The sequence below is a fragment of the Macaca fascicularis genome, chromosome 16 (genome assembly GCF_037993035.2).
Source record: "Macaca fascicularis isolate 582-1 chromosome 16, T2T-MFA8v1.1".
NCBI lineage: Eukaryota > Metazoa > Chordata > Mammalia > Primates > Cercopithecidae > Macaca > Macaca fascicularis.
The window spans coordinates 70,676,764-70,701,231 of NC_088390.1; the positions used below are offsets into that span (position 1 = coordinate 70,676,764).

General features: G+C 43.8%; 1 protein-coding gene across 6 annotated transcripts in view; it reads right to left on the bottom strand.

Moving 5' to 3' along the window:
• ERN1 (endoplasmic reticulum to nucleus signaling 1) overlaps positions 1 to 24,468 on the bottom strand; it is a 91,228-nt gene that overhangs the window by 34,799 nt on the left and 31,961 nt on the right. For all 6 annotated transcript variants that reach the window (XM_074020103.1, XM_005584697.4, XM_074020105.1 and 3 more), the window contains 4 exons: positions 24,081 to 24,201; positions 6,370 to 6,403; positions 5,255 to 5,327; positions 1,170 to 1,242 (listed from right to left, as the gene is read on the bottom strand). In XM_074020103.1, the coding sequence (XP_073876204.1) occupies positions 1,170 to 1,242; positions 5,255 to 5,327; positions 6,370 to 6,403; positions 24,081 to 24,201 (301 nt within the window). The remainder of the gene's footprint in view (positions 1 to 1,169; positions 1,243 to 5,254; positions 5,328 to 6,369; positions 6,404 to 24,080; positions 24,202 to 24,468) is intronic.

Genomic DNA, 24,468 nt, shown 5'->3' on the forward strand with positions numbered 1-24,468 from the left:
GTGTGCAACTTACCCGTGGATCACAACTCTGTTCTCAATGATAAAATCATAATATGAATGTGATCTAAAAGTAGAGGGGAACAGAGCTAAGACCACGAACCTTTTCCATCTGGCATGACATAACTGGTTACTTCAAGGACCACTAGAGTTTACATAACTCAGCTATTACTTTAATGGATAGACTGGGCAACTACCATGCTCTTAAATATGTTTAATGAACTCGCTTAAGAGGGCACAGCACAAAGATGATGAGAAGACAATACCCTAAGCAGACTATAAGTGAATCGCTGGCAAAAGCTGAAAGACCAGATAGGACACAGTGACATGGATGGTCAGAAGATTGTCAGATGTTCCCAGGCCATGGCCCACAGAGAGAAAAATCCGTGCTGATTGTTTCCTCCAAATTCCTAGGCTGGGAGTTCCTCATTCTGAAGGTGTGGAAGGAAGCAAGCGTCCCAGTGTCCTGAGCAAAACCTTAAAAGTCCGGCCTGCACTTGAGACCCAGAAATACACATAAAGCTTCTGGAGGCATGAATAGGCAATAAGCACTTTCAGTTCCTCAAAAAGAAAGCTGCTGTATAAATACGGGCTATTATTACTACTATGATTTCAAGATAAATACAGCTCTCCTTTGTGTTGCAAATGCTTTTTTATTGACATTTTGGCAGCAACACGGTAAAAGAAAAGCAGGTGATCTGATGCTTTGAAAGCTGTGACCCCATAGGTATGAAGGCAGTTTATCTAGGCAAGCTATTAAGTGCTGTTTTATCAAATATTCCGATAGCAGGAAATACTAAGAAAGCCCTATAATTAACAGGCAGAGCCTGGCTTTCCTTTCTTGGCTTAGATGATTGTATTCACTTTAAATTTCATCCATTTGCCACTGGGTATGTTGCAATCTTGGAATCTCAGGACTAAGTCAACACAGCAACTAAAAGCTTGTTAAATGAGTAACCACATTAATGATGTCAATTCTTCTCCCAAGTTGGGGGAACCTTTTCTTAATTGGTCAGCTGATCCTGGGGAGAACAGCACCTGAAGCACAACCCAGGAAAGAAAGGGTTGGCAAGGCGGTGCCTGCGCCCTCTCTCTCCACATGCCACTTTCCCAGATTCCGGGACTTACATCAAAGAGACACAAGTTTCAGGGTTGGAGACAGGAACTCTTACCCATGTAGAGGATTCCATCTGAACTTCGGCACGGGGATGCCTGCACCAATTCTGGGATGGTAAAAGGAAGTTTCTTCAAAAAAAAAAAAAAAAAAAAAGGGAAAAAAGTTAACCAAGTCTTGTGCAATTATTATAATTTTACCAGGCAGTCTGTTTCTATTACCTAATTCTGCTAAAAAGAGAGAAGCACTTTGCAGATGGGAGTTTTCCTAACTGAATACCAAGGAGAAGGGGGCACCCTATGCTTCCACATCTACTTTGTTTTCATTTTTATTTTTTTGAGACAGGGTCTCACTCTGTTGACCAGGCTGGAGTGCAGTGGCGCCATCTTGGCTCACAGCAACCTCTGCCTCCTGAGTTCAAGTGATTCTCCCACCTCAGCCTCCCAAGTAGCTGGGATTACAGGCATGTTGCCACTACACCCAGCTAATTTTCCACGTCTATTTTGACAAGCTCCTAGGTCCCTGAGCTCCATAAACATCCACTCCTTTACTTGACACCATGTGCCGATGCCCCTCAAGGTCTCCTGTCCAGGGTGCTTCCCAGGGGTGACACAAACCTTTTCTGAAAATATTTACACAAATATGGAAAGTTATATATTCTTTGAAATTCTAAGAGTGGGAGAAAGAATTGTCCTGGCTTGGAATACAGAGCTACAGCTGGCTAGACTGAGTAGAATGACAGTCCTTTGTAGAGCCCCATGGGAGGGAGCCACGACATTGATACTGAAGGGATACAACCTTGGTGCCAAGCTCAAGCTTCGAGGGAAAGGAGAAGTCGCCATTACAGGGGCAACACAAGAGTCTGAGGTGGAAAAGAGTTCTGATGTTTTCTTCAGTAAAAAATTCACTATTGAAAAACAAGAAAAACGGAGGCTTTTGGTTTTAAAGAGGAAGTTAAGATAGGTGCCAGGAAAAGAAACTCAAAGGAATCCAAATGTTTCAACTGCATTTCATCATAAAACTGATTCTTCTGAGTCTACAGCTGTCATCTGACGAGCTCTTTTGGTTAGTGCTCGTTTCAGTATACTTTATTTTTAGAACATTCTGTGTTCCTGAAATTGTTCTATAGATACCTGCTTTTATAGAAATGCCTCTACTGCATGGTCACCTTTTTCTCCAAGAAAGAAAAGATTTCTCTCTAGCTTTAATAAGCAGAGCTTTGCATACTAAATAACTTGGATTTTCCCATCATCCCAACATTCAAACCAAGCCTCAGAGGAGGAAAAATGCTTCAGAGAGGCTGCAATGACTGGGTTTTGCCACATGTTTCTGAGAATCAGAAAGGCACTGCAGATTGTCCAGTCTCCTGGAGTCCTGTGGTCTCTGCTTCAAGGCCCAAGCTTGGGAAACACTGTTTGTGGAGCTGCTAAACCACAACCCAGGAAGGAGCACAAGGGAGCGATGAAGGGCATCCTCTTTAAGAACCAACTCCAACACGAGAAGACTCGGCCCTGGACATATTCCTTCACTTCTCCAGGCTCAGTTTCCACACCTCTAAAATGGGGATATCACCCACAGGGCTGCTGAGAGATTCAAATGAGATAACTTATACAACTCACTCAGCCCAGTTTCTGGCAAACAAATTGCTTAAGAAATGAGGACTACAGAGCTGTGGAGAGAAACCGACGGAGAGCAGTGTTGAAGGTGAAATACACACAGCTCTGCACAAGCTTGCCCTCCTCCCCTCTGTTTTGGTTACAGGCATTCACAAAATAATTTTAAAATAACCAAGTTAAAGCCCACAATCCACTTACAGCCTAGACAAGTGGTTCTCATCCTCGGTTGCACATGAGAATTACTTGGAAGCTTTCAAAACTTCCTACTGATGCATAATATGCAAACAGAAAAGCACTCATCATCACACAGCTCAGTCAATGTTCACAAAGTGAACATACCCACGGAACCAGTATCCAGGTGAAGAAACAGAAGCCCCCCACTCTCTCTTGCCCCCCTTTCTAGCCATAACTCTCCAGGGTAACTATTATCCTAACTTCAAAACAGCAGAGACTCGTTTTGCCTGTTTTTGGCTTTATATAAGTGAACGGCAGTGTGTGGCCTTTTTGGTCTGTCTTGTTTTGTTCAACATGGCGCTTGCGAGTCATCTGTGGTGTGTGTCGTCAGACTGTTGTTGGTCCTCATCACTGGGCATGCCTCTTCTAGAGTTGATTTTTCCACTCCACTGTGGATGTTATTTGGCCACTCTGCTTATTATAAATGGTGCTGCTGTACATTTGGGCACGTGTCCATTGGTGAACAAACGTGCATTTCTCTTTTGTTTTTTGAGACGGAGTCTCGCTCTGTTGCCCAGGCTGGAGGGCAGTGGCACGATCTCAACTCACTGCAAGCTCCACCTCCTGGGTTCACGCCATTCTCCTGCCTCAGCCTTCCAAGTAGCTGGGACTACAGGCATCTGCCACCTCGCCCGGCTAATTTTTTGTATTTTTAGTAGAGATGGGGTTTCACCGTGGTCTCAATCCCTGGCCACGTGATCCGCCCGCCTTGGCCTCCCAAAGTGCTGGGATTACAGGTGTGAGCCACCTCGCCCAACCACAAACGTGCATTTCTATTGGGTCTGTAACCTAGGAAGGCATTTCTGGGTCCTAAGGACTTTAGGACTTACTGCCAAACAGTTTGCCAAACCACTTGTGCCACACTGCACTTCCACCAGCAGTAGGTGAGAATCCTGGTTGCTCCATATCACCACCACATTTTCTTTTTCTACTTCCCTTGTTTTGGCCATTCTGGTGAGTATCAGTATGGCACTGCGACTTTAATTTGCATTTACTAATGACTAATAAAATGGAACATCTTTTCATATGTTTATGACCATTTGGATATTCTCTTCTGTCATTCTTCCACTGGGCTGTCTTTTTTAATGTACCATAGGATTTCTTCATGTATTCTGAATATGAACTTTTGTTGGATGTGTATACTACAAATACTTTGTGACCTCTTAAGAAGGAAAAGTTCTTAATTTTAATACAGTCAATATATTGATTTTTTGCTAAATTTATAGTGTTCTTTAATATCCTATTTAAGAAATCTCTACTCACTCTGAGATCATGAAGATGGTTCCATTACTTTTTTTCTTAAAGCTTTATTATTTTGCATTTCACATTTAGATGTGTGATCTATCTGGAACTGATTTTATATGCGTTGTGGGGGGTAGGAGTCAAGACTTTCATTCCTATATGGATATCCCAATTGACCTACACCATTTATTGCAAAAACACTGTAAGCTGGGTGGTGGTGGCTCACGCCTGTAATCCCAGCACTTTGGGAGGCCGAGGCGGGCGGATCACGAGGTCAGGAGGTCGAGACCATCCTGGCTAACACAGTGAAACCCTGTCTCTACTAAAAATACAAAAATTAGCCGGGCGAGGTGGCGGGTGCCTGTAGTCCCAGCTACTCGGGAGGCTGAGGCAGGAGAATGGTGTGAACCCGGGAGGCGGAGCTTCCAGTGAGCTGAGATCGTGCCACTGCACTCCACCCTGGGCGACAGAGTGAGAAACGTCTCAAAAAAAAAAAAAAAAAAAAAAAAAAGTCCTGATGACTTAGATCAATTAAATCAGGACCTTCTAGGATTGGGCTCTATGTTCTAGGTCCCAATGCTGTTTTTTCGAATTCCAGGTTATTACAATGTATAACTAAGGCTGAAAACCACTGGTTTAGATTCTCAAATGGAGATGAGGATGGAATAATACATGACTCCCCTAAGGAGTCATTGGAAGGTGGGGCAGGTGGAGACAGCATTTCCCTATATCCCTCCCTCCTAAGGTGAGGGTCACCAGTTAGAGCAAACCCTGTTCCTAACACTATATCCTCCAGTGTATGGGCTGGGCCATGAAAACCTGCTGGTCTGCATCCGTGTTTCTGAACTCTGGCACCACATTTAAAAGCTCATTTAGGAAGCTCTCTGAAAAGACTGATGCCCAAGCTCCCCTCTAGATCACTTGAATCAGAATCCCCAGGGGTTGTTTTTAAAAGCTCCGGGCGGGAGACACAGTAAGACACTGTGCAGACACACTTAAGGACTGCTGGTCTAGAACCCCTGGAGTACAAAAAGAAGCTAAATATACTCACCGTCAGGCCTTCATTATTCTTGCTTCCAAGCGTATACAGGCTGCCATCATTAGGATCTGGGAGAAAGGCAGGCCTGGAGATTAAATAATAAATATCAAAGATAAATTACAGTCCAGGGCACAGAACAACATATCAAAGCCACGCGAACCCATGATGGAGGAATAGAGAGTGGGGGGTAGTTGTGTGTGGGTGTATAAGTGAGTATATAAGACAATTCCATCCACTATTCTCTCTCAATTCAACCACAGATAAATAAAATACCCCTATGGTGGTAAACACTATCCTCGACTGGAGAAAAGCGGCCTGAAAGGAGAAATCATACAAAACCACAGAAGACAAATCATCATTTGGTCAAAGCGCTCTGGATGAAGGTAAAATATGTGAAAAGGACCCAGCAAGTCCACTTTTCAATTTCTACATCAATTGTATATAGAACTTCAGCCATTAATATTTAATAGCATAGCATGGTACATAAACAGGTAGAACAAATCTGCTTTTAGTTTTCAAGAGATATTTTTTGTTTAACTGGAGGCAATAAAAGCAGACTCTAATGGCTTGACATCAGAGAGAACCCGCCAAGGGGACAGATCAAGGTCTCTCCGTCAGTAGCTTCCCTCGAAGCAGATGTGAAGTGGTCTTTTGTCAAGTTAATCTGCTAAAGACTGAACTATAACTACAGTCCCTCAGAAACTCTTGGCTGAATTGTTCCTTTACTTAGGTTGCGCCATCATTTAAGGCTCTTACAGGCGCTATCCATCTTTTACTCCAACACACGCTCTGCAGTAGCAGGTCACATTCACCTTTTTTCTCCATGATATGACACAGCAAAGAGGAAGAGGTCCAGTCCCCCTGAGGACTTTGGAAGTTTAAGCTCAAAGCTCAACTTGAGTTTCATCTCAAATAAGCCTTTTTAAAACCACTACCCTTCTCCCCCAGGAAACTGACGACCTCCTCCTCAATACAGGCTTTCATCATAGCACCTGTAAGACTTTATATGTCACTCACTGTTATTCCTCAAACTTACACATATATGCACTCCCAGCAATTGGCCTCATAAACACTGATTGAATGAAGACTGAATTTAAGGGAAGTACTGAGCAAATCAGAAAACTTACTCTTCCACATGCGTTGGGACCTGCAGGACTGGATCTGTGCAAAAGAACAACAAAGGCATCATCAGAAACATCCCAAAATGTCAAGATTCCCAGAGGCTTCCCAGGACCAGGTCAAGTTGTACCGGTAATAACTTTCTCCCCCATGTTAACCTACATGGTCTAGTGTACATGAAGGTTATATGCACATTTGCATCATCATGCATATCTTTTAGAAAACATATCCACAGTGATGCAAATGTAAGCTCTGGATAGTCACCGAGGCTGGATAGAGAACTGAGACCAGAACATAACTGCTTTCAAGAAACCTGCATATAACTTGGGGGATGGATGCAGAAGGAAGAACCAGCCACCACCCACAGTGGACAAGGGGTCAGAGCATCACTATCTGACACCTCAAGGACTTCTAAAACCTAAATCATTACCTTGTCCGATGCCTGGAGTAGCTCTATATATTCCCATTAGGAAAAGTAAAACTGGTTTAAGAACTGACATCAATTGGATAGCAAATGGATACACCTCTTTGGAGCGGCAATCCTAGAGCCTCCAAGTGTTCATTCCCTTTGGCCCACCCATTGCATTTCTATAAAATCTAATTTAAAGATAATATAAAGTATAGAAAATGGTTTTTTGTTCAAAGATGTGTATGTAGCAGCATTACAAATGACCTACCCAATAATATGGTTAAATTACAGAATGTCCCCTGGGCAAAAAATTAAGGCTTCTAAGAGGGCTAATAAAGTTTTAAGACATAAACAAACCTACGCTAGTATGTTCAGGAGAAGAGATAACATTGTACATACAGTATTAATGCAACTATGGGGAAAGGCTTCAATGTACCTAACTAGATGGAAAGATCAAAAATGCTAATTGTAAATTATCCTTGTTGGGAATGCAACTCCCCCCAACCTTTTCTATATCTTAAAATTTCTGCAAGAGCAGGCATTACTTTTTAAATTGAGAATGTGTTTTTTTCTCTAAGTCAATTTTACATTTGCAGCAATTAATGGCAGAATTCTCCCCTCCCTAGATTTTCCTTGGCACAAAGCATGAGGAAGCTCCTGATTCCAGGGGCAGATGGTGGTGGCAGTGAGAGAGCATGAACACTGGCACAGCAGCACTGTGTAGTGAGAGATCTATACGTCTGCAGGCAGGAGATTCACAGCGATGAGGTATTTCCAGCAACCAAAACCCCACAGCCTTGCTATACACAACTTAAGCTCTGGGGGCAAGAACAGCAAGTATTCTTATATGATTTTGTATGCAGAATTCCAGACTCTGGAGGCTCTGCTAATGGTGACAGACAGCTGTCCAAGCCATCCAATTATTGGATGAAGGAAAATCTTTTAAGCCTTATCACATGTTGACTTTGCTTAAAAGCCCAGCTCCTATACAAAGGCATATGGTGTTCACAATAACAGGTACACACACCATATGTGGTCTGTGGGCAGCAAACAAACAATTCACTAAACCAAAAACACTTTAGGAAACAGGAAGAACTTTCAGTCAGTAAGCATATGTTTATCTTCCCCATTAATCACCTCTCGGTACACTCTCACAAACAGACTGATGCAAGAGACAGGAAATAAAGGCACACCACACTCATCCTACTCAAACGAGCTAGTCAAGGTGCAATAACCCAGTTACCTTAACACGGGCCTGAAGCCACGCAAGTCAAGAAGAGCAAGAATATCATATTCCGAAGAAAACATGGCAGTAAATGGCATCTTTTTTGTTTGTTTCAGCCACTTAAAGGTATCACAGATAAACGCAGATTAAGAGGACGCAGCCAAATTCCAGCAATTCACCAGAAACAAGACATGGAGACCACTATGATTTAAATTCCTGTTCATAACCTGATCTTTGCTGTACAGTGTTTGCTCAGTCTCACAGACTTGTCTTCAGATGCAGATTTTCCAGGTTTTCTATAGCTTAGCCACTGGTCACCTGACACTGAGGCCTCAGGTCCCAAGATGTGCTCTGTACCAGGAAGGTTCCAGTTAAGATTCAGGACGTTGGCAGGAGACAGGGGAAGATTCCTGGGACAACTACATTGGTGTTTAAGAACTGTGATCTTTTTTTTCTAGGCTTAGGAGAAGATAAACTCCAGTAGGAGGACCTCATGGTTGTCTTAGCATTTCCCATCCACTCAGTAAAATAAGTACCTGGAATAAGCCTCTTCAAAGCTGCAGGCCAGGTAAAGACGCAATTATTACGACAGTTCTGACAGAGACAGACACACTGCTGCTTGGCTTCTGAAATGTAACAATGACCTAATTCTGTAAATGTTTTTCTTTAAGAATCATCTGAATTCAAGATTTGCTTTAAAATACTACAGAAAATAATTACATGGGGGTGGGGAGGACAGATAAAACAAAAAGTGGCAGGCTGTTGATAACAGTTAAAGATGATAAATGGGAACCCTGGAGTGTTATTTTACTACTCTCTGTACATATGCTTAAAGTTTTTCATATTAAAAAAGGTTAAAGAGAAAAATCTTTGGAAAGTCAGCAAAAATAAAAACAAAGAGCATTATCTGAAAATGTGCAATGAAAGAACAACATGAAAAAGTGGTTTTGATTTAATAATGAGAACTGGTATCAGGCAAGATTCTTGCTTTAAAAAAAAAAGTTTTCAGCCATGTGAAAAGAAACACTGTCCTGCCTGTAGGGATGTAAACAAATACTGCTGTAAAATAAGCCACTATCTATATGGGGCCTGATAAGAATAAAAGCCAATGTCACCAAGTTGTTTTACTTTCAGAAAAAAAAAAGTTGGGGGGAGTCACTTCACAAGTATAAAAAGTGGCTGTTATGTAAGGTAAAGGTAAAGGTAAGGTTATCTGGTAAAGGTACAGATATGGGAAAATGTAGCTGAAATAAAGGTTTGGTCTCCCAGGATTAACACGGGAAAGAAACAGACCTGCTCACTGATGCCCTGGGAGCAGTCACTGGCCTCAACTCCATTCCCCGGCCCCCATCGTGTGTCCAGCTGAGGCCTGGAATGGCACAAGCTTTATACCTGCAGGAACTGACATCCTGGGTGAGGTCAGGAGATGCTCATTGCTAGGCTATTGTGCTAATCTAAATCACCTCTTTAAGCTCAAATGACAAAACAGACGTCCACATCTTTCCTTTGTCCAAGTTCATAAGGGTAAAGTTTTAAACATTTCTGTCCCCAAAAGCAGTGAATTTTTGTCCCCACTCCCTCCTCCACACAGGAAGGAACACTGCCAGCTTCTCCCTTCAGCCTTTCTTCTCACTCAGAGAGCACATGCCTCTCTTTAAACTTCCACCCTAACCACAGTGGGGTTCTAGGCTCCCCTCTCCTGGGTCCTCCCTCCCGGGTCCTCTCTCTGGATCAACTGGACACATCCACTACTTCCCACCAACACCTCAGCCTCTGCTTGCCCAAGTCACACCCTCTGTCTTTTGCCCCAGGCTGGCTTCTACTCCTGACTACCGTATTTTATTGACAGTACCACCATTCTCCTAGAAGATAGCCATGACTCAGACGACACTGTTGACATCTATTTCTCCCTAACACATGCTATCGGTTGCCAAACTCTGTGGTCTATTTCGATGCCAATCATAGTTCTGTGTCCTGTTTCCATTCCCTTCAACACCATTGGAACCCTTTGTCTTCCCTCCTCTCCTTATCTGTGTGGTCTTTGGAATCAGACAAACGAAGGTATAAATCCTGGCTCTGCCAATCACCAGCTGAATGACCTTGGCAAAGTTACTTAAGCTCGCGGAGCCTCAATTTCCTCATCATAAGGAAAAAAAAAATAGAGATAACATCAACCTCATGGGGCATCTCTATGTGGATTAAATATTTGTCAAGACTGTAAGTCAATGCCTTGACACTGAGAAGAGTGATCCTTTGAAAGGCATAAATCAGATTAAGCTTCTCTGTCACTCAAAATCCTTTAGTGGTTCCCCATCGCACTCAGTGAAGGTCAGTGTTTACACAGCAGCTCGTAAATCCCAAGCAGTCCCTCCCTTTCAACCTGTCACCCTCTAATAATCTCCCACTATTTCCCACACACTCCATTCCAGCCATGCCGGCCTCCAAGTATTCAACAAGCACTGCCAGGCCTGACCCTGCCTCGGGACCTTTGCACTGGCTGTTCCTTTGCTTAGGTCTTTGATCAACTGTTGGCATCTCAGAGAGGTCTCCCATGATCACCTCCTACTGCCCAGGATTTCCTACCCTTCTTCCCTGCTTAATTTTTCTCCATGTCACTTACCACCTCTGTAGTTCTGTATATTTTATTGCTTACTTAATGCCTGACTCTGGCCACTGAGGGTTGGGATTTATTTTTTTGTTATCTGCATCTTCCCAGGGATCTAAAACAATACCTGACACACAGGTGGTAACCAATGTATTTGTTGAATGGAGCAATTAAGTGTCATTTCCTGTCTTAGTCTGTTTGTGTTCCTATAAAGGAATACCTGAGGCTGGGTAATTTATAAAGAAAAGAGGTTTATTTGGCTCACGGTTCTGCAGGCTGTGCAAGAAGCATGGCACTAGCATCTGCCTCTGATGAAGGCTTCTGGCTGCTTCCACTAGTGGCAGAAGGCAAAGGGGAGCTGGCATGCACAGAGATCGCAGGGCAAGAGAAGCAGCAAGAGAGAGGGGAGAAGGTGCCAGGCTCTTTTTAACAAGCAGCTCTCACAGGAACTAACAGGGTGAGGACTCACTCACTACAGTGAGGACAGCGCCAAGGCATTCATGAGGGATCCACCCCCAAGACCCAAACACTTCCCATTAGGCTCCACCTCCATCACTGGGAATCAAATTTCAACATGAGGTTTGGAGGGTCAAATATTCAAACTAGAGCAGTTTCTTTCCTACTTCTACTCTTGCCCAGCCTGGAAATCCATTGGTGATCACTTTTAATAATCCAGCAGATAAGCTCTACTCACCCTGAACCCAGGATCTGCATAGCAGTCCCTGTTCCTCCACCCAGGCTTCTGAGCACGGCTGTAGAAAATACTGCGATCATTTGTGGAGATACCATCATACACCGTTATCTCCATGGTGTGGCCAGCTAGGCCCCTGCCACTAGGAGATCCCTCACCCTGTAGCTGGTATTTCAAACTACTCCTTGCCTCAAGGTCCCTGTCTCTCCACAAATGACTCTGCCTTCTGTGTTATAGGGGAAATTAAGGGAAACTGAGTGAGCTCGCTGAAACTTCCTACCCTTTGCATTCTACATTTGCTCAGCTCCACCCTTCCTTTCACATCTCTATAAAGGGACAATGCTTTTGTCTTCTCACTCATAGGTATTTCACACTCACACTAGATCCTGTCTCCAAGGATCTTCAACTCCTCCTTTGCCTGTAAATACAAAAACCCCTTGGCTCTGCCCACTCTTCTGTACACTCTCCTTTTCCTCCAAAATGCATCCATTTTAAGTTTACAGTTCAATGAATCTTGAAAAACACACACACCAATGTAACTATCTTTACCATCAAGATACAGAACATTTCCATCACCCTAAAACATTTTTTCATATCCCTTTGGATTCAACACTCCCGAATCCTGCCTCCAGATAAGCACCAGTTCATTTTGTTTGTTCTAAAATTTCACAAATGACCACGTCATAGATACTCATTTGTGCCTGGCCTCTTTATTTCACATAATATCTTAGATATACATCCATATTGTTGTGTGTATCATAGTTCGCTCTTTTTATTGCTGAATAGTATTCTACTGTAAGAATTTACCACAATCTGTTTACCTATTTACCTGCTGAGGGACATTTGAGTTGCTTCTATTTTTTTGGCTGGTGTGAATAAAGCTGCTGTGAACATTTGTGTATGAGTCTTTATTTGGACCTATTTTCATTTCTTTTCTTTTTCTTTCTTTCTTTTTTTTTTCTTTTGAGATGGAGTCTAGCTCTGTCACCTAGGCTGGAGTGCAGTGGCACAATCTCAGCTCACCGCAACCTCCACCTCCTGGGTTCAAGTGATTCTCCTGCTTCAGCCTCCCGAGTAGCTGGGACTACAGCGTGCACCACCACACCCAGCTAATTTTTGTATTTTTAATAGAGACGGGGTTTCACCTATCGGTCAGGCTCGTCTTGAATTCGTGACCTCATGATTCACCCGCCCTGGCCTCCCAGAGTGCTGGGATTACAGGTGTGAGCCACTGTGCCCCGCCCAATTTTCATTTCTTAAAACACTTAAGGAGGAGGACTGGCTGTATCATATTGTTTACATTTGGCAAGAAACTGACAAACAGTTTGCAAAAGTGGTAGTACTGTTTTATATTTCCACCAGCAATGTATTAGAGTTTCCTATGGAATTTTCAGAATGTTGATTCCTAGGCTCCTCCCCCAGGAAGCTGACTTTGTAGATAGAGACAGGGAATTTGCCTCTATAACCCAAGCTGGGTGACTGAGCCATGCAGGGAAACTACACTGCTCCGAATCCTCTGTTCCACTTTCCTGCCTTCTTACCTTCCTCCACTCACTGCCCTCTGGCCCCTACTCTCAGAATAAGATCAGAACTACTACTGTCAAGTTCCCGTGACCAAAACCAACACTTGCAAATCCTCCACATGGCATCTGACGATGTTCTCCCTTGGACTCCTGACCCAGTCCCACTTGCAACTGCTATGGCTGTCTCAACCCAAGGCCATATCCCCAGGACCTGCTCCTCGGTTCACATTCCCCAGATTGGCTGGTGGGTTCCACTTCCACCCAGTCGCACAATTTAGAAACTCAGTTAGAAAGTCCCCAAACCAGTCCCTTTTAAGTGCACCTCTAGCAGTGATTGCAAATGTCCTGGGTTGGCCCTTTTGAAAAGTATTTAAGGGAGAGGGACGGGGATTACCACGTGCTGATCATTACTGAAGCTGGGCGCTGGGTACATGGTTTCATGATACTACTCTCCTTAATTTGGGGTATGTATAAAGTTTTTATAAAATGAAAAGTTAAAAGAAAAAAAGAAGTTAAAAACAGAAGCTATTTAAGGCAAACATCTGCAATAGGTTGGAGAGAATGGCCTGTTCCTCCTGCTCTCACCTGTGGCATAATTCTGGAAAGCCTGCTCTTCCAGTTGCACGGGCCACAGAGACTGAAGGGAAACCCATGTTAAGAGCATGAAGGACCCCATCAGGACCATCCCAGGCTTCCCTAAACGCAGGGTTGGCAGAATTCATGAGGGAATGGGGAAAACATGGGGTGGTAAGTCAGCTGAACAGAAAAATATCTTTGATGAAATCAACCAAAATTTAAATAATTGTTTCAAACCAGACTTCAAGATTGATGGCCTCTCTCTGGAGGTAGCTCTGGGCACACTTCCTTCCATGTAGGAAGAAATAAGATCCCTTTGATTACAGAAGCCACAAGAACAGGTTGCTCACTTGACTGGAGCTCAAGGAGCCTTGTAAGATCCTTCTCTTCTCTCTCCCAGATGAGCACGGATATTTCTGGAACATACTGCTTTTGCTTTTCCGGTAGAATCTAGATGACCTCTGGCTTTATCGCCCTCTTCCACCTTGTTCTTTCTGACCCCATCTGACCACCTTTCTGACCCCCATAACACAGCATTGGAAATCCGCTCTCTCTCCTATACAGCTAAGATATCACCACACAGTTAGGAAGTCCCCAAACCAGTCCCTTCTAAGTGTACCCCTAGCAGTGATTTTAAGTGTTCTGGGTTGGCCCTTTGAAAGGTATTTAAGGACCCAAAGAGCAGAGATGAAGTCTCAACTGCTTTGTAGTCTGTGTAATCCTCTACACGCACACACCCCCATTACCCCCCACCCCAGGAGGAAGAGGACTGACAATCCTGCTACTAGTAACTTTCTGTTGAGATGGGCCAAACACATCTCAGAAACAATTGTCAGACATCTGCTTCAGCTGGGTTCTCTGTTAAGTGCCATGCAGGATAAAGAAGGGAGCTTATGGTTTGAGTTACAAAGCTAATATACAAGAACCATACATAACGAACTGCTAGAACATGGGGCACGCACCACAGGCTTTCCTAGGTGGGGACCAGAATACTTGGAGCAGAAAACTCTCATAAAGGCAGCTGGCCCCGAGCACAGGGATGACAAGAAAACATGAGTGAAAAACTGTCACTGTGTTCACGGGACAGAGGATGCAGGCTCAGCAAATGTGACATGTTCCTCCTGAGGAACAACACAAATGAGGCTGGACTGTAGGTAGTGACACCATGGGGAAGAAAGCCTTGAAAACTTTGTGATGTGGAATAGTCCAACTGGAAGCCTCTAAGAAAAAGAAGAATGTGGGCCGGGCGCGGTGGCTCACGCCCGTAATCCCAGAACTTTGGGAGGCTGAGGCAGGCGGATCATGAGGTCAGGAGATCGAAACCATCCTGGCTAACACGATGAAACCTCATCTCTACTAAAAATACAAAAAATTAGCTGGGCGTGGTGGCAGGCGCCTGTAATCCCAGCTACTCAGGAGGCTGAGGCAGGAGAATGGCGTGAACCCGGGAGGCAGAGCTTTCAGTGAGCCGAGATTGCACCACTGCACTCCTGCCTGGGTGACAGAGTGAGACTCAGTCTCAAAAAAAAAAAAAAAAGAAAAAGAAAAAAGAGAAAAGGGACACAGGGTGAGCATCCCAAATCCGAAAATCCAAAATCTGAAATGTTCCAAAATCTGAAGCCTGAGCGCCAACGTGATGCACAAAGGAAATGCTCATTGGAACATTTTGGATTTCAGATTTTCAGATTTGAGATGTTCAACTGGTAATTATAATGCAAATATTCCAAACCTGAAAAAATCCAAAATCAGAAACACTTCAGGTCCCAAGCATTTCAGGTAAGGGATACTCAACCTATACAAGCCTCTGAAGGCTAGTTAGATAGGCGGGCATCAAGGCACAAAATGAAGGAAAAAGGGGAGAAGGAATCACAAAGGTGCTACAACAGACAGACACGAGTCGGGGAGGAGGGACGAGTGAAGAGCGGAGTCAGAAACAGACGGGAGGGATAAGAGTGTCAGCAAAACGGAGCCCTGTCTAGATAAATGCAGTGGGAGAAAGGAATGAGTTAAAGGTGACATGGAGATTTTAACCGTGGCTGACAGGTAACAGTGAAACTAGAAAGGCGTAGTCTGAATGAGGTAAACAACAGCTATTTTCTCAAGAATGTGTTTCAGGTTCTAACACTGTTTTCTTATTTAAAAAAAAAAAAATTACTGGCAGAAACAAAGTCATTCACCCTTCCTTAACTCAAACCTTCAGTCTCCCAAATATGTTTCATACATTCAAGTGGCCCAATTAGGGAGTATTTCTCCCCAATGGCAGCTCATTCCTTCCCTCCAGAGAAAAAGCACTTCATTAACCTAAGCCATAAACTCCCATTAAAGCTGTTAGGTCCAAATTGTAAGATAGAAAGTCTCAGACATTCTTTACAGTCCAGCTGTCATGAGGAAAGTATTTTTTTTAAGACATCTAATCAAAAGCTACCCAAATTCTCATCTCAGCAGAACCGGAAAAGGATGTAACAAGTTTTCTTTGGAGGTAACCTCCATAAGTCATTAAATGTCACAAAATGTCACATTTGACAAAGATGATCACGTAGAAATGACCAAGTAATTCAGAAAACTGCCCATACTAAAGGCAGCTGAATTCTACTGCGTTCTCATTCATCTTCACCTTGGCAGAAGTAACTCAGGCCAAAAAACACACTGAACGTTATAATCAATCATGAAGGCACTGAAGACAATTCAACAGTACAGCCTGTGTCCAAGTGCCTCTCAGGATGCCATAACTTCACAGAATTCATTCCTGAGTGATGGGGTGCCATCGAACAAGATGCTCAAAAGTGAACAAAGGGACAGGTAACTAAGTTACAGACAAAATAAGGCACTTTATCCATGTACTTCAACAATCACAACTATATTCCAACACACACCAACCAATGCTGCAAAGATGACTCATCAGAGCTGAGATCCACACTACTACGTGTGTAGCAGCCGCTAAGAGGAGCCATCTGAAATGAGAAATGCATTACTTTGAAGCAAGTCCCAAAAATAAGGGAGGAAAGTGAGTGGGGCTGCAGGAGAACAAGGCTAGTTACAAGCCAGTCCCTGTTGAAGCTGAGTGATGAGTACATGGGGGTTCTTTATATAATACTTCTACATTTGGGTATGTTTTAAACTTTCTATGTTTAAAAGTAAAATACAAAAAAAGAAAGAACCAACACATTATCAAGATGCTCAAAAGCAAAAACAGGTTTCTCTCACAGTCCCTCTCATAAAACTTAATTTTCAATCCTTCACAAGAATGGAGAAGAAACAAACACTTTTCTTATATTTAAGCAGTGAGGTAGAAAGGTAGATGATGCATATTGTAAGCCTAGAAAAGTCCTTGAGAGAAAACAGATTAGATCTGTTAACAAAACATCATCACTTTCCACAATTTCCCCTTCTTATGTTTCCATTGCACTTCTGAGGACGGATCTCCAACTCTTCCAGAGTCACACACACACTGCCTAAAGCGCAGGACAGAAAAACCAACCACCAAAAGCCATGCAAAACTCAAGATTAGAAACCACAACCGGAAACTGTCATGACTATGATACAAGCAACAAATGATTCATCCTGAGAAGGCAGTCAAGTCCCATCTGTTTCTCAGGACTCCCAAAAGACGTCCAGGCAGAAGAGTTCTGGGACCCAAGACAGCATCAAGTGCCTCGGACATTTACTGAGCATCCTGGCTGCCCAAAGCCCCAGCAAGGAGGTAGAAATCCACTAGGAAGCAAATGAGAACAAAAATTTACAACACAAGCCAGAAGTGCCACAACAGAGGGTGCAGAAAAGCACCTCCAGAACCCAGACAAAAAAGTGGCTCACCCTGCTTGAGAAGCCAGGGAGGCAATCTGGGAAGGGGTCTTCACAGATGAACAGGAGCTTGTCTAACATTGCAGGCTGCTGGGGGAAAGGGAGCATGAGCAAAGGCCAGAGCTCTCCAAGGCCTGGTAAGGAGTTACATGGCTGCAAGAAGGGCACTTGCTGGGCAAGGGAGGGAGCCCAGGGAGTTGGGGCAGGGGGCGGTGAGAGACCATGAACGGCCTCGCACATGCACTAAGGAGCTTAGACTTGACCCTGTGGAGCAGCACTTCTCAAACTAGCAGGGGTGAAGGGCCAGCTGTTGAAATGGTCAACCTATCATGGATGATGCTCACGCTCCCTATTTGTCCTTTCCTCATCATTCACAAGTAACACACCACACACACTGGCACAGGCGCAATGCCACCACTATAGACAACACCAAGAGCATTTCAGCAGGCAGGGTACAGCTAGGTCCAATTGGTCTTTTTGGAGGGTACATCTGAGGGCAGTATGATGAGTGAACGAGAGGGCTAAGGTGGGGAAGGGGCATGGATGGTGGTCAGGAAGCTGTTGCATTCACCTAGGAAATGAATGCCAAGAGCCTGGCTAAGGCACCAGCAATGGGGCCAGATAGGAGGAGTCAGGTTTGCAGGGTCCTTCCCAGTCTACATGACAGGGCTTGGTGACCACTGGGCATCAAGGGGGAAGTAGCACAGCATCATTCTATTTTCTCTAGTTTCTAGACTGCTTGGTCGTGATTCTGTCGGCACAGGGAGGAACTGTGGCAAGAGGCACAGGTTTAGAAAGAGACACTCATGTGAGAATCAAATTGTCTTCAAATTTCAAATAACTTTGTTCTGACTCTTCCCTCCAAAGAAATCTCCAGTATTATGTCCTGTTCTGTTACCTGCTGTATACTCAGAACCTAGAGTAGTATCTGGATAGCTTTATCATTTATCTAAATGTCCACTCAAGGGACATCTCAGGAGTCTGGGCCCAGCTGGCTAGGAGAGGAGTCATACTGCATATTTAGCAGATTTTTATGATTATTAAAGAATGGTTCTAATTTGACCCAGCCCTTCATGCCTACTATTATTGGAAAGGAGACAGAAGATAAGGGAGCATGGTTACTAAAGAATAACCTGTAATTTGATGGGGATTTGAGTGTTAAAAATCAGTATTAACTAGTATTTCAAGGTGAGCTCAAGAAGCCCTACACCAGCCCTGGAAATACTAAAGAAAGTCCTCTCAACTCCATCAGGCCAAAGCAAGCTAATCTAAAACAAAACGTGATGGCAACATTCTCAGTTTGCATTTGGTCTAAAAGTACACAGATGAAATGTATTCAACTATATTCACTGGTGAGGTTTTAGAGAAAGACAGACTACAGTTACAAAATCACTGCTTAGAAGGATGGCCCCTAAAGCAAAACGTCACAACCCAAATGAGTTCCAGAAAATAAAACGCATTTTCTCTGTTAGGTATAATTTGCCACTATGGTGTAAGAAATCTCCATTTCTGGGAACCACAACACATTTGACTGAGGAACAAAAGCACCTGCCAAACCAACACAGAAAGAAAAAAAAAAAAATGTCCAGTTTGTTGGCTCCTGAAAAAAGTAAACAGCCGAATGAAGTCGCAGGCCTCTATTCTGAAGAACCCCAGCGTAGTAAGTTAAAGGTACGTGTTTGCATCAGTAAGTTTATTCCATTCAACTCTGAATCCCTCCTTGAGACTCAGACCCAGGCTAGTATCCTCTCTTGTGTGGACTAGTGCAATACACCCCTGCCTCGTCTCCCAGCTTCTTCCTGGCCCCATCTGTTCAGTTTCAACACAGTACTTGTTGATCTTGTAAAGTGGAGGCCATGTGCCTTACTCGGCTCAGACTACTGTAACAAAATATCATAGACTAGGGGGCTTGAACAACAGACATTTATTTCTTATGGTTCTGGAAGCTGGAAGCCTGAGATTGGTTTCTGGCGAGGGCTCTCTTCTTGGCTTGCAGACAGCCACATTCTCACCATGTCCTCACATGGTGGAGAGAGAATGAACAAGCTCTGGTCTCTCCCTTCTCATAAGGACACTCATCCATCCTAAGGGCCCCACCTTCATGATTATCTCCCAAAGGCCCCATCTCCAAGTACCATCACACCGAGGGCTAGGGCTTCAGCTTATGAATGGCAGTGGAAGGATGACACAAATATTCAGTCCAGAACAACAGGGCATGTCACTCCTTGCCTCAGGTTCCTCCAATGGCTGAGAAAAAGCCAATGTCCTCACACCAGCCGCTAGGCCCTACACCAGTGGTATCCATAGGGAGGGCACAGCTCCCTAGGGAACACTTGGGAAATCGACGAAGGTATTTTCTGGTGGTCACAGAGACTAGGGGACTTTACAGGCACTAAGTGTGGGGGACCAGGGATGCTAGTGGTCCTGCACAACCAAGGATTGCCCTGCATCTGCATGCCACTCTAATGTCCTGCCAGACATTCTCACGGGTCAAAACCCTTTACTAATTATCTGAGCCTACAGTCTGTTTTACACATAAGCACAAATGTACTTTTTCATAATATACTGAATTTTCTCCGAATGTAACTACTGTGTAAGGCAGGTAAGGCTATACTTCCTTTGTTTGAAACACTACCAAGAACAGTTCACCATCTTGGAAATCCAGTTGCCATGGCTATGGTGGTAAACTGTCCTGCCCTTGTCTCCATCTGCATCAACAGGCACAGCATTTGCTCATGGGGGGAGTGTCAGTGTGTGCCTGAGCAATTACATGTTACATCTATGTGATTAAAAATTACTTTCCTATTATTTGTTTTAGACCTGTTCGGTAATATGTTTATTTCTTTTTGAAACTGTGTATATGTAGTTTACTGACTATACATTTTGTTTCAATAAGCATCTTTATAGTAAATATTAAGTAAAGGAAGTGCTGGGTCCCTCCTGCCCTGTATGGCTGGCCCATCTCTCTCTGAGTTGATCTCCTTCCACTACGTCGACTCTGTGCTCCTCCTCTACCATGCCAGGGATACTCCTACCCTTTTTTTTAAGGACACTCTGCCTTTGACCCACTATGCCTGCTGTCTACAAGACTTCCTTGCCTCCTTGAGCTCTTGTTCAAATGATACCTCCTCAGTGGTGCCCTCCCTGTTTAAAACTGCAGACTCCCACCCCAACCTGGCACTGCCCATTCCATGTCCCCACTTCATTTTTTCTCCAAACCTCTCGTCACTACTAAGTAACTGATTTCCTGTTTTCCCACTAGAATGAAAGCTCTATGATAAAAGGTTTTTGCGTGTTTTGCTCACTTGCTGTATCCTCAGGACTTAGAGTAGCATCTGGATACCTTTATCATTTATCTATATTTAACAATTTAGAAAGATGTTGAAATCTTTAGTTATAACCACAAGATTAAAATTAAACTGAAAACTCAGGGTATCTATACATTACTATCTTTAATCTTTGTATAGAAATATAAGTTAAGGCCACTGGTATCCAGGGCTGAACTAAAACAAGCCAGTTTATTCTCAGAAAAACAGACTTAGATCATCATGAATACTACTGGAAATTATTAGGCTGGGCACGGTGGCTCACATCTGTAATCCCAGCACTTTGGGAGGCAGATCACTTGAGGCCAGGAGTTTGAGTCCACCCTGACCAACATGGTGAAACACTGTCTCTACTGAAAATACAAAAATTAGCCAAGCATAGTGGCGCATGCCTGTAATCCCAGCTAGTCAGGAGGTGGAGGCACAAGAATCACTCAACCTGAGAGGCAAAGCTTACAGTGAGCCAAGATCACACCACTGCACTCCAGCCTGGGCAACAGAGGGAAACTCTGTCTCAAAAAAAAAAAGAAAATAAATTATTAGACTTTAATTGGATTTCTCTAATTCTTCCTTTAAGTGTCTTGTAACTCCTCCTCCCTAATCAGTCACTGGATTCTACTGATTCTATTTCTGGCTTGCCTCTCACCCTTCCCATCCCTCCCCGCTTTCCAGGTCTGCTTCCTGTCTCTAGTCATCCCACACACAGCTGCTGGATTCATCGCAAAGCGAGCACCTGTTGAGTCACTCACCTGTTCAATCACATTAACAGCTCCTGATTTCCTGTTCAGTCAGATACAAATGCCTAAGTGCTCCCGTAAGGCTCAAGGTCCCCTTGTAACCCTCCCTCCCTCTACCTGGAGACGTTGCTAAGCTCCTGCTAAACGGGGCCAGCTTCTGCACCCTAGACCTGCTGCCTCCTTTGCTCTTCTCCAGGCCTCACTCCCGACTGAACTCAATTCATCCACCAGGGCTTACCTCCGACACCCCACTTCATAGAGCCTCCTGTCCTCCAAATGGATGTGGGCTCACAGCACATTACTGGTCCCTCTCATGAGTGGTTACAGGACTCGGCTGTGTTGTAGTCCTGTGTTCTTGTATTTTCACCAAGGGTTTGGACCATGGGGTTCTTGAGGACAAGGTCTGTCTTTTTCATTTTGGTGTCCTATAAAACAGGGGTCCCCAACCCCCGGGCCGTGGATCCATACTGGTCTGTGGACGGGTCCGTGACCTGTTAGGAACCGGGCCACACAGCAAGAGGTGAGCAGTGGGTGAGCAAGCAAAGCTTCATCTGTATTTACAGCTGCTCCTCGTCACTGGCATTACTGCCTAAGCTCCACCTCCCTGTCAGATCACTGGTGGCGTTAGATTTTCATAGGAGTGTGAACCCTATTGTGTACTACGCATGCAAGCAATCCGTGTGGCATGTTTCTTATGAGAATCTCATGCCTGATGATCTGTCACTGTTTCCCATCATGCCCAGATGGGACCGTCTAGTTGCAGGAAAACAAGCTCAGGGCTCCTACTGATTCTACATTATGGTGAGTTGTATAATTATTTCGTTCTACATTACAATGCAGTAATAACAACAGAAATAAAGTGCGCAATAAATGTAATGCACTTGAGTCATCCCCAAACATTCCCTGCCCCCGCTCCCCCAGTCCATGGAAAAACTCTCTTCCACGAAACTGGTCCTTGGTGTGAAAAAGGTTGGGGACTGCTGCAATACAGTATCTCTCACATTCCAGGTTCTCTAAATACACATTCAATTGAGTTAAAAAAAGTCAAATTCAGGCGGGCCCGGTGGCTCAGGCCTGTAATCCCAGCACTTTGGGAGGCTGAGGCGGGCGGATCACAAGGTCAGGAGATCGAGACCATCCTGGCTAACGCGGTGAAACCCCTTCTCTACTAAAAATACAAAAAAATTAGCTGGGCCTGGTGGCGGGCGCCTGTAGTCCCCGCTACTCCAGAGGCTGAGGCAGGAGAACGGCGTGAACCCGGGAGGCGGAACTTGCAGTGAGCCGAGATCGTGCCACTGCACTCCAGGCTGGGCAACAGCACAAGACTCCAACTCAAAAAAAAAAAAAAAAAAAAAGAGTCAAATTCTTTCAGCTCTAAGTTAGAGGAGAAAAAAAAAGAGTCAAATTCTTTCAGCTCTAAGTTAGAGGAGAAAACAGGTTAACTTATGTTTGACTAAGCAACAGGACACAGTTTTGTTGGATATAGATGACGTTACTTGCAGAAACGAAGACTTGGAAAAAAACAACTTCAAGCATTATGTGCAGGGCAAAACAAAGCAGAATGAAGTGGCTCAGGGTGAAGATGCTCTGCCTGGGAACAATGAAACTGAAAAACATGCCCTAACATTCCATAGCCAAAGTGTTTCTCTCAATTCTTGTGTGATTTGCTGATTTTCATCTTTGGACAAAATAGGAAATCCTGAAGTTTCAAGGACTCTGTTTCATTTAAAAAACATTAAAAGGCTTAAATGTGATGGAGATACAGTACAGATGACGTTCTTGGAAGCTGTCATAAAACACTCTACAGTCTTCCCGTGGTCACACGCTCCTGAGAGAGCTCGTCTTTGGGCTGCTTTAAGTCCCTGCTGATCCAAGCAGGACCCATGTAGGTGGGGCAGGATGGCCTGTGGTAACCCAGCTGCCATCATCTATGGACGGTAACGAGGTTTGTTGCTGAATTCACAAGACAATGTGTGACCTTCTGACATATGCCAATATTTTTCCATCTAGCATACTGTTTTGGAACACTTTATTAAGGAAGGAAAAACATTGGCTGTGCTCATGAAAGTAATGAGTCACAGAGTAGTGACGAAAGAGAATGATGCTGTTCAAACCCGAACCTCAGGCCAAATGAGATTTATTACTAGACAGATTAAATAATATAGGTGACTCTGAAAGTCCCAAATCCTGGGATTTGCATGGCTTTATCTGGAAAAATTACTTTGGAAATCAAATACAATTTCCCAGCTATAGGGCTTGACTCTGCTAGTTACCATCAGTAAGATCAGATCATAACATGGACGCATGGTATGTTAAGTAAGAAACAAGCTCAGTCTTTATTCCCTTCACCATAAAAACCCAATAAAATGGTTAACTTGGATGAATGTCAAATCTTACAGCCCTCTATTATTTCAGCCTCTATAAAAACAAATGAGTAATTTGAGGTGTTGAGAAGATACCTTCTTGTAATTATGATTACAAGATTCTAATCATGAGAACAAATTTAGTGCAGCATGTCTTCATAAAGACCAACCAGCCAGAGCTATTAATAGAAAAGCCTAGAGCCATTTTAACATGAAGTCTAAACAGAAGCAAAAAAGAAAAGAAGATAAAACGTGCTTCTTTAACTGATGCACTTAGTGGATAACCACAGCAAAGCTATGAACATCCTTTGAGCAGAACACCTTTTCCTCTCTTGATCCCATTCTTCTTTATTTCTTATTTATTTTATTAGATAATGAGTAATGTTTTCTCTTTCTCCGAATATGTTTCTGTGGAACCAGCTAAGCAAATGTCCATGGCGCCCAAGGACCAAATCCAAATTACCTTCTTTTAAAGTCCATTTGATTGAGCCTGTCCTCTTGCTGACAGCATGTAAACTTCCATCCAGCGTTGACACAAACAACAAGGTTTCAGGAAGCGTCACTGTGCTGGTACTTCCAAAAATCTGCAAGGAGATGTAGAAGAATCTTCATGTTGATATGATTCTTCACCTTGGGCATGTACAATCACAGAACCCCCACCCCCAAGGTTATCCTGCTAAAACCCTCCATTTTACAGATGAAGAAATGGAAGGTGGAGAGCCTAAATTCCCACTCACTCAGGACTAGAACCCAGGTCACCTCATTCTAAGCAGTGATCCTGCCTGCAGACAGGCAGGCTCATGACCTCACATGACAAGGACAAGAATTCTGAAATAATCCATGGGCAGCCT